Source organism: Trichechus manatus, unplaced genomic scaffold (assembly GCF_000243295.1).
Source record: "Trichechus manatus latirostris isolate Lorelei unplaced genomic scaffold, TriManLat1.0 scaffold00086, whole genome shotgun sequence".
Lineage (NCBI taxonomy): Eukaryota > Metazoa > Chordata > Mammalia > Sirenia > Trichechidae > Trichechus > Trichechus manatus.
The window spans coordinates 165,918-177,180 of NW_004444022.1; the positions used below are offsets into that span (position 1 = coordinate 165,918).

Below are 11,263 nucleotides of genomic sequence, written 5' to 3' on the forward strand. Positions count from 1 at the left end.
TACCATTTGTGTAAAAAAATCGACATACACACGTACTTACACACTTATATGATTGCAAATAAATACATGGAGCATCTCTGGAAGGATACATAACTGGTAATAGTGGTTACCTTTGGACAGTGAGACTGGGGGACTGAGGCTAGGGATGAGGAGGAAACTTACCTTTTACTTCATATCCTAGTATACTGTTTGACTTTTACCATAAAACCAAATCCATTGCCATTGAGTCGACTCTGACTCATAGTGACCCTTTAGGACAGAGTAGAACTGCCCCACAGGGTTTCCAAGGAATGGCTGGTGAACTCAAAAAGCCAACCTTTTGATTAGCAGCCGAGCTCTTAACCACTGTGCCACCAGGGCTCCATAGGCAGGTGTTATTTTTTTTCTGAAAACAATCTATCTATTAAAATAAAAAGAATAAAATTATATACCAGCTTTACTGCTGATAGAGCTGGATTGAAGAACATGGCTTGGACCTCACACTGGGACTCCCTACCTCAAAGAGAGAGTTGGGTCCACAGAGCAGACACTTACCCAGCCATGTAGTGAAGAACTGCACTATTTCCCATATCTTGCTGTGAGCAATGAGCTCAGGAGCCAAGAGGGGCCTAGACTGCCTATCCATCATAACCCTTTTCTCAATTTCATCAAGTTACTCCTTCTGCCACATGGAAGATGGAATGAGTGGCAAGGGGAAATGGGCAGAAACCTTCTTTCAAATACTTCTGAGAGTTCTAAGTTCTCCTTTTTCTTTGAGTCAGGAACATGGAGAGAAGCAGAGGTTAGATTCCATTATATTCTTGGAAGTTTTTGTGCCCTTAAGCCACAAGAGTTAACACCCAAGATTCTGGGTGTCTTAGGAAGTCCTGCTCCCACCTCTGTAAAGCTAGTGAGCAGTTCTGCTTTTGCCCCCAGAAGGCTCTGAAATGAGTCAGAATAGGACACTAATTAAATTAACTCCGAGGCTACATTATTCCATAGGCTGAAAATTCCCTTACTACTTTATACCCAATTTAAAATTACACCCAGCCACATTATCCAACATAGATTACAAAAATTATATAATGAGTCCCAAAAACAAAATAAAAATACTCCAAATAATACAATGTCAACAACATAATGAAAATGCCTTAATTTAAACTATATGAAATCCCCTCCAACTATTAAACTCTGAAGGAAAAATTAATGCCCCAAATTAAATTTCTTAAAGTCTAAAGGAATTAAAAGTCCAAAATTCTGCACTTCCCAATTTCTTGTTCTTCTCATTTCAGCCATAGAGAGCTCACTTAGATGTCTGGACAGATACGGGGTTCCTTCAGCAACAGAAGCCTGGGTTCTTCTTCTTGAAAGGATGTAGTTCCTTCAGGATTTCAGGAGCTCAATTACTCTAAACCCACAACTGTATGTCATACATTTTCAGAGTCCAAAGGGTCGATTAGGAAATTTTGATAGCACACCAATTCTCAGCCACTAAAACTGTTATAGCAAATAAATTTATGCTCCCAGGACATAGTACGTAGGACAATACACACCCACATTGCTGTTGTCAGCCAAATATTATAGCAGAGACTTAGTGGCATCAAAAGAAAGAAAAGTAGACAGAGAAAACACGGGAGAAAAGAGAGTATCTTCTTGATTTCATCCTCAGCAGGATGCCAGTCTGTTTTTGCCAGTAGTCTGGACTCCATGATCTGCGAACTTAAACTAATTTGGAAGGTATCTCCCAAGTGGTTGATTATACTACCATGAGTCTCAGCCTCAAATATGCAGAAGTCCAAGGTCTTATTTGCCTGTTAGTGGTAATACAGCTTCTATCAGAACCCCAATGAGAAAGCATTGGCTTTGGTCAGGTACTTCTCTCCAAAAACCTTATTTTTCAAACTTTATTTCCTAGGCTTTGATTAACCTTCACTAATGCCTTCAATAATGGAAGGTAAAAAGGTCCCTTCTATTACTTACTTTTCAGGTGCAGTAGGTCTCACCCTTACCTACACATGAGTTTCTTAGGGCCAGCTGAAAAACGAGTTAAAGATTCAAAACATAATATGAACAAAAATTTATTAGATTTATCTACTAATGCCAGTACTGGAAACATCATTAATCCTACAGATCATCCAGTACTGATTCTAGGTCATACATTCCACAGTCCTGCTGGGACACCAATCCTACCAGTCCCTACAAGAAAGCAAAGCTTGTTTTCAGCTTTTCCAAGTTCCAGCAGGAGCCTTACCCACCTCATATGCTGGGACTTCGAAGTCCCCTAAGAATCAAATCTAAAATCTAATCTAAAACTCCTCAAACAGTCTCGCTTGGTACAGGAAAGAAAACTATGTCATAGCCTGATTCCAGATTTCTGCTCTTTCATTTTGAGGTCCTGGACATACCTGCAACCCTTGCTAAACCCAGCCTCTGCCGTGACTGAGGATTCTAGCTAGAGCCTGGTTTAATATCCCACTGGGCTGGCACAGTCCACTTGTGCTAAATCTGCCTGCACAGCACGCATTTAAAACCCACTGCATGTATGCAGACATCAGCCAGAGATACTGCAAACAAGAGATACTAATGCCATTTGAGTTACACCAGAAACCTTGATCTTTCCACTTGGAGTTCGGTCCCCAAATGCTTGCCCTATTACCAGTTTTGTAAGGTTTCTCGGCCTGTGCGTATGTACTAAAATACAAAATTATTACCCTTTTGATTCTGAACCATTTGAGTAATAGGTACAAGAATCAGAAAGGGAACAAAATTTCAGCCTTTTAGTACTGTTAGAATTAGGAATATAACTTGGACAGAAGATCAAAATGGGCTTCCTACTCCTCTTCAAAATTAGAATTTTGAAGCCACCTGGGGAGAGAGATGAGACTGCAGACACCCAGCCAGTCACATGGAACATATCAGGAAGCTTCACAGCTCAATGAGTGCTGAAAGTTCAAGTGCCCAAAAGGGTGAGGTGAGAGGTGTTCAGCTACCTTTAACTTATTAACACTGCCCAAGTGCCCAAGATAAAAATATGGGCCCTTGATGTCAGACTTTACCGTCCTCACTAATCAGATAAATCAATCCTCCTCCTATGGGGAGGAACCAGTGAAAAGAGTGGACAGAAGAGCAAAATGTTTCTTCCAAAACCTTCTGAAAGGGTGAAAGTTCCAATTTTTTTGCCAAGCAAAAACATGCAAAAAGGGAGAAGATGGTTCTCCTTATAAACTGGAAAGTAATCAAGACTGTCTGTGCCTGTAGACTTTACACATAATTTCATATATTTGGCAAATTTCACGATGACATCTAAGATGTTTTTACCAAATCATAGACATAGATATGGAAATCATCATCAAATTTGATAAAGTACACAGAGGGTTTCGCTTCTACCTGATGAATAACCATGCCTGTTCTCTTGGAGCCATCATCTTTGGCGTATTCCACCTGTTTGCCTACTAGGCTGTCTATGACTTCTCCAGGTTCCCTCTCTGCTGGAGGAGAATGATTGGAATCTTGAAGGATGCGGAGGTCACCATCTTTATAATCATCTAATAGCTGGTACATATACAATACAGGATCTTTCTCATAAGTAATGTAAAACCATGTGCTCATGACAGGCGCCTGAGCTAAAACCATCCCTCTCCATTCATTTTTGGAACCTTCCTCTGTTTCAAAAATATGTTCCACTGCTTTGCCAATCATGATTTCCGATAAATGTGCATCACTGATTCTAGATGATGCAACTCTATTAGGAAGGACTTCAAGTGATGACACTCTTTCATCTCTGTGAAGTTCCAATCCATAAACACAGTCAAATCCATCATATTTGATGAGATACAGAGAGGGATTTACAGGTACCTGATCCAGAACGGTTCCCTTCCACTGTGTTAGAGGTTCATCTCCGTCTTTCCATCCGTGCTGAATCCTGCAGCCCACGAAGTTCCTCCGAGGCTGGGAGATGGGTCGACTCCGATGCTTTTTGTGTGTAGCCTTCCTCTTCATCACGGTAACAGACACGCTATCATGTCCCGCGCCTGTCCTGGACCGCTGCCCTGAAGCTGCCTTTCCAAACTGGGTCTTCATGCCTGCGAGGAGCACAGCAGTGAGGCGGGGCGAGGAAAGAAACTAAGAAGAAAAAAAAATACAATCCATCACACAATGAGCTTTTTCTCCTTTCCAGTGAATCCCGTGCGCCCGCGCCTCTTTCTCCCGTGACCTACACAGCAAAGATTGATATCAAGGCACCCTGGCCGACTGCCTGAAGTACCCTTCCTCCCCAGCTAATGCCCCACTACGCTACAGGGAAGGAGCCGCGATTAGAACAGCTGAAACAGGGTGCACTCCAGAGCCCACCCTGTGACCAACACTATAGAGGCCAGGAGGGCGCAACTACCCACCGACCCCCAATCGCGGGCCTCACATGCGCAGATCGGACAATTCGCTGCTGTCTTAGCTGTGATCCTGTGGCGACAACTCGGATTCTTGCAAAACTTGCTTGGGAGGGGAGGGTCCGCAGGCGAGGATCACGTCTAGGAGGGAAGCACTCCACTCGCGCGCCCTCCGCCTGGCAGTCCTCGGCGGCTGCCCCTCTGCCACATCGGGCTCCCCCCCGCCGCTGCCCCGCCGCAGTCTCCTCCCTCTTTCCGTAGCGCAGCTTCCTGCCAGGAGAGAGACCTCCCCTTCCTGCCAAACACTGAGCGCCGCCGCAGCCCCCACCTCCACCAGAGCTCTGGGCCGGGAGGCTCTGCTGGGCTCCCGGCCCCGCCCCTTCCCCCAAACTGTGAGCGACCACGTCCAGCAGCACCCCTCCCCCACCGCCTACCACCCCTCCCCCAGTTTAGGGCCCCAGGCTCTCCACCCCCTTCTCCATCTCCAGTCTCTCAGCGCGTCTGTCCCATCTGCTTTCCATCTTCCAGGAATTCGCCTTTTCCTTTTTCACCGTGCCCTTACAGAATTATTCTTTATATATATAAATCTGCCTTTCCTGTCATTTAAGGGGATTTGGGGCAGGGCGAAGAGAAATGTGCCAGTGCTTATTCTGCCATCTTGACCCAATCTTTTATGTAATTTTTTCTGACTGATATGGTTAATGTCCACAGTTACCCTCCTGCCCCAATGCACACACAAACTCTTTAACGCCCTCAGTAAGTTTGAACAGCACAAAGGCATTTGGAGACAAAACAAACATTGCTTTAGGAAAAGCATTATTTTCCTTGAAAAACAGAAGCATGTACACAGTTGTGTTCCTCTGAAACGATTCCTCCTCAGTATAGTCTCAACCACTAACAAATACAAATTTTAAGAAAAGTAATTTAGTTATATTTCAAAGAGAAAACTGAGGCGGGGGGAGGTGGATAATTATAAACTGTATGTCCCATGCCAGCCTTTTTTGGAGACCGGTAGCTGTCATAACACAACTTTTCATAGTAACACATACAGTACAACCGATCAAAGCTGCAAAAGTGAACATATTCATTAATAGATCCAAAGTTATAGCCTCTCTGTATAGGAAGCAAAAGCATATAAACTTAAAATTATGCTTAGTAATCAGTGTTTCAGCATTCTATCTTAAAAATGATTTAATTATCCAATGATTACCCATTAATTAGCTCCAATCAGTATCAGTTCAAGGTTTCAAAGTTACCTAAAGATCTTGGAAATTATATAATTTTCAAGCCTGTATACCACAACATAATTACTGTTGAAATAAAGTTTGCCAGAATTATAATATGATTTACTTAAGCACACATTTATATGTTTCATAATCCTAAATATTTAGTAAAAGGTAAACTAGGAAATCCTATGGGGCAATTCTACTCTGTCATATAGGGTCCCTATGAGTTGGAATCGACTAGAGGGCACACAACAACAAACTTGTATAAGACAGGAAAAGCATAGTCAACTAGAATAAAAATGTATGCTTATACTTAATAATGGTAACTCACAGAAAACAGTTGTTTTTATTAAACCAAAATCATTAAGCTAGTCTAGTTTTTTTCAAGGATCTATCTAAATTATCTGAACTTGAATTTTTAAAAAAGTTTCTGGTTTAGTTTCTCTAATAATTTTTTAACAGAAAATATTTGAGCTTTAATTTCCTTTATTTTAAGGACTTTTAGGGATATTCAACTTACAAAAGTGCTCATTTAACTCTAAACCAATCAGAATAAAGTTATTGAAGGAATACTGTAATCTTATTTGATAATACCATCCAGAGGTAGAAAAATACTACATTTTCATTACCCTGTCTTCATCGCGCTTTAAATAATCTTTTAAAGAAGTAAATTTAAAATAACTATTGTCTTTTTGAGACTTCATTACACCAGTCAAAATCAACAATCCATCCTTTTTTCAGTGCACTTTCCAAATGAATCAATTTATTTCAAAGAGTTTCTCAAAGTAGCTACTGAAGGCCCAACTCATAAGATATGCGCAAGAAGCAGTTTTTCTTGGAAGAGAAAAGAAATGGAATTTAAAACAACCTCATGAAGAGCTGACAAAGTCTTCCTCCTTTTCGCTGACCCTTTACTTTACCAAGCATGAATTCCTTCTCCAGGGACTGATCCCTACTGATAACATGTCCAAAGTACCTGAGAGGAAGTCTTGTCATCCTTGCTTCTAAGAAGCATTCTGCCTGTACTTCTTCTAAGACAGATTTGTTTGTTCTTCTGGCAGTCCATGGTGTATTCATTATTCTTCGCCAATACCGTAATTCAAAAGCATCAATTCTTCAATTTTCCTTATTCATTGTCCAGCTTTCACATGCATATGAAGCGAATGAAAACACTATACCTTGGTCAGGCACACCTTAGTCCTTACAATGACGTCTTTGCTTTCTAACACTTTACACAGATCTTTCGCAGCAGATTTGCCCAGCGCAATGCATCCTTTGATTTCTCGACTGCTGCTTCCATATGAATTGATTGTGGATCCAAGTAAAACAAAATCCTTTACAACTTCAATCTTTTCTCTGTTTATTGTGATGTCAGTTATTGGTCCAGTTGTAAGGATTTTTGTTTTCTTTATGTTGAGGTAATCCGTACTGAAGGCTGTGGGCTTTGATCTTCCTCATAAGTACTTCAAGCCCTCTTCACTTTCAGCAAGCAAGGCTGTGTCATCTGCATATTGCAGGTTGCTAATGAGTCTTCCTCCAGTCCTGATGCCACATTCTTCTTCCTGTAGTCCAGCTTCTCGGACTATTCCCTCAGTATACAGACTGAATAATTATCTTGAAAGGATACAACCCTGACGCACACTTTTCTTGACTATAAACCACGCAGTACCCCATTGTTCTGTTCGAACGACTGCCTCTTGGTCTATGTACAGGTTCCTCCTGAGGAAAATTAAGTGTTCTGGAATTCCCATTGTTCTCAATGTTATCCATAATTTGTCATGATCCACACAGTCGTATGCATTTGCATAGTCAATAAAACACAGGTAAACATCTTTCTGGTATTCTCTGCTTTTAGCCAGGATCCATCTGACATTAGCAATGATATCCCTTGTTCCACGTCCTCCTTTGAATCCAGCTTGAATTTCTGGCAGTTCCCTGTCAATGTACTGCTGCAACTGCTTTTGAATGATCTTCAGCAAAATTTTACACACAGAGAAGCTATTGCAATTCCAAGCTCTTTTCTGTAAGGGTAACCCATTTCAAAAAAACTACCTTAGGTTGCTATGAGACCCAGTCCAATTTCCCTTGGACCCAGTCCAAGGAAAGTATTCAAACAAAAACTATCTTGAGGCCTCTGTCGGACCAAGTCTGACTTCCAGTATCAGATCCAGTTCGACTTCCATTGGACCCAGTCCAAGGAGAATATTCACGTAATGCTAATGGGAACTCACCACAAAAACTGAAACCCAAGCACCAAACAAATTCTCTGAAGTGGAAAGAAAAAGACAGAGCAATGGGAATCCAGATCACCAAATAGACAGAGCAAAGGGTAACTTACCAAGGAAAGGGTGTCCAAAACTGCTCAAATATAAACCCAGAGAGTTCAACACCAAAATAAATGGAACTAAAAAAGGAGAGATTCACCAAGTTCCCCAGCCTGGTGAGGAAACGTTGTGTACAAAGGGCCCTCGTTGGTACTATACTTTCTCCCTCATCAAAAATGAGTGCTCAGCGATTGTCTTTCTGGGTCCCACTTCTGACACCAAAACCTTTAAAAAATTAATCAATACTCAAAGAAATGGAAGCATAAGGTTTATTGCAAGCAGTTAGTCAATATGCATATAGAGAGACCATTCTGATTCTAAGAAAAACAAAAACAAACAAACAAACAAAAAAACAAATGGCTCTATGTAGGCTACAATGAAGCTTATAAAGAGGAGGGAGAAGAACAGAAAATCAACCATTGGCTAATCTTTTTTTTTTTAAATTAAGTAATTTATTTATTTATTGTACTTCAGGTGAAGGCTTACAGAACAAATAGTTTCTCATGAAACAGAAGTACACATGATGTTTTATGATGTTGGTTAACAACCCCACAACATATCAACCCTCTAACTTCTCAACCTCTTTTTTTTTGGTGAAAATACACATAGCCAAAGATACACCATTTCAAAAATTTCTACATGCACAGTTCAGTGACATTGACTATGCTCTTCAAATTGTGCTGTTATTCTCATTTAAGATGAAGGCTTGCAGAACAAAATAGTTTCTCATTTAACAGTTACTACAAATGTTGCCCTATGACAATGGTTAACAATCTCACAACTCATCAACAATGTCCTTACTCAACCTTGGGTTCCCTATCACCAGCTTCCTTGTCCCCTTCTGCCTTCTGGCCCTTGTCACTGGACTCCTGTACCTCGTTAGTCTCATTTGGTTTTACGGGGCTGTCCACTCCCAGGCTGAACAGTGAATCTCACAGGTAACTTCACCACTGAGCTAAAAGGGTGTCTGCTGTGATTGATTGATTGAGCCCTGTCCCCCTGCCCCTTTACTGAGAGCCAAAAAAAACTTGTTGCCATCGAGTGGATTCCGACTCATTGCAGCCTTATAGGAAAGAGTAGAACTGCCCCATAGGGTTTCCAAGGAACGGCTGGTGGTTAGCAGCCAAGGGCTTAACCACAGTGCCACTAGGGCTCCTTGCTGAGAGCAGCTGATATCAATTTACTAGGTGATCTCTGGCCTGGCTGCTCCTTCCCTCATTCATATGCACATAACTTTAAGTGTAGTCTGGAGGCTTTAAAACACTAAAACATAGCTCATCTCTCAGGAAGCAAGTGAAATTACCTATAGTTATTTTTTTTTATTAGTTAAACTCTGAATTAGCTTATGCTTAACCAATGTCTTCATCACAAAGAGATTTGTAAAGATTTAATCATTGTGTTAATCTGTGCCTCAGTGTCCTTATTATTAATACTCCTTAAAGCTGGGGAAAAAAACAAGTTAATAGTTTTACAGTTTGGGGGGGTCAGGTTTTTACTGTTAAACTTTTGTTTCTTGGGTAAGAGAGCTCCTTAAAATCAAATTAAGATGTCTGTTATTAATATTTTTATTTGACACCTTCTATCGTATGACATTTAGGTTTTTTTAAAATGCTTATGAATGATTCTTACATACAAATTACTAATTTGTTTACTTTGACAGAATAAAGACCCTAGACACAAAAATATAATTAGAATTTAGCATTTCAACATAGTGAGATCATAAGTCAGTGAAGAAAGAATTATCATACAAATGATTCAAAAATAATTTATTCTTTATAAGAAAAAGTTATACCCTAATTTCACACCTAAATTGTGGGAATAAAGAATAAAGATGTAAGAAAAATGATAACATTAATTGTTCTTTACTGAAAGGGCAGGAGGCTAACAATGGAACTCAAAAGCAATGGTAAAAGTTACGAAAAAGGAAAAAAAAATCAATAAATCTGGGTGCCTGAAAAGGTAAAATATCAGAAACTAAAACAAAAAATAATAATAATAACACAAACGTTTAATGGTATACAAACTGGAGAAATACCTGCCACAAATACATCTGAGGAAAACTATCTCTTATGTATATAGTGCTCCTATGAACCAATAGTCTCACAAATTTTGAAAAATGGGTGTCTAATTTATATTACTCAAAAACAAACAAACAAACCAGAAATGACTGATGAAGATGGGGAAACGTTCAAGCTGACTACTACTAAAATAAATGTGAATTCAAACAATGATTCACTAACGTACTCTTTATACTTTTTTAGTAATTTTTTAGATAAAATTCACCATTTTAACTATTTTAAAATGTACAATTCAGTGGAAATTAGTACATTCACAATGTTGTACAACAATCACCACTATTTAGGTACAGAACATTTTTTTATCACCACAAAAGGAAACCCCGTACCCATTAAGAAGGAGCTCTGGTGGCACTGTGGTTAAGAGCTGGGCTGTTAACCAAAAGGTCGACTGTTCCAACCCACCAGCTGATCATCAGGAGAAAGATGTGGTAGTTCACTTCTGTAAAGTTTTACAGCCTTGGAAACCCTGTGGGGGCTGTTCAACTCAACAGCAATGGGTTTGGTTTTTGGTTATACCCATTAAGTAGTCACTCGTCATTCCCCTGTCCCCCCAGAACCTGGAAACCATTAATCTGTTGTCTGTTCCTATTCTGGACATATAATATAAATGGCACCATACAGTATGTGGCCTTTTGCGTCTGGCTTATCTAACTTAACGTAATGTTTCCAAGCTTCATCCATGTAGTAGCATGTATCAATACTTCATTCTTTTTTATGACTGAAAAATTTATCATTGTATGAATATACTCCATTTTGCTTACCTGTTTGCTATTGGACACTTGGGTTACTTCCACTTTTTGGCTATTGCGAATAGTTCTACTATGCACATGTGTGAGCAAGCTTTTATTTAAACATCTGTTTTCAATTCTTTTGGGTGTACACGTAGCAGAAATTACTGGGTCATATAGCAATTGTATACTTAACTATTTGAGGTACCATCAAACTTTCCCACAGGAGCTACACCATTTTACATTTCCACCAGCTTTGTATGAGATTCCAAGTTCTCCACATCCCCACCAACACCTGTTTTCTTTATTTCTCTCTTTCTTTCTTTTTACTTTCTTTCTTGCTACCTTCTTTCTTTCCTTTCTCTTTTCTATTATTATAGCAAAACAGGTAATTGACGAGCATGTGGACAAACTGGAACCACCATCCATTGCTGATGGGACTGTAAAATGATACATCTGTTGTGGAAAACCATTTGGAGTTTCCTCAAAAAGTTAAGTGGATTTGAACTGGTGTCTCACTGTAGTTTTGATTTGTAGTTCTCC

At 40.0% G+C, this 11,263-nt stretch overlaps 1 protein-coding gene across 4 annotated transcripts; it reads right to left on the reverse strand.

Annotated features, from left to right (window-relative positions):
- Positions 1 to 353: 353 nt before the first annotated feature.
- Positions 354 to 4,539, reverse strand: SPIN3 (spindlin family member 3). Of its 4 annotated transcripts, none has more exons than XM_004381512.2 (2): positions 4,397 to 4,539; positions 354 to 4,061 (listed from the first exon to the last, which is right to left on the reverse strand). In XM_004381512.2, exon 2 carries the CDS (start codon positions 4,057 to 4,059, stop codon positions 3,283 to 3,285), a length of 777 nt encoding a protein of 258 aa, XP_004381569.1. In that variant the 5' UTR covers positions 4,060 to 4,061; positions 4,397 to 4,539; the 3' UTR covers positions 354 to 3,282. The 4 variants fall into 4 exon arrangements, with proteins under 4 accessions (XP_004381569.1, XP_023591857.1, XP_023591859.1 ...); XM_023736089.1 differs by having other exon boundaries at positions 354 to 4,101; XM_023736091.1 differs by having other exon boundaries at positions 4,374 to 4,539.
- Positions 4,540 to 11,263: the final 6,724 nt, after the last annotated feature.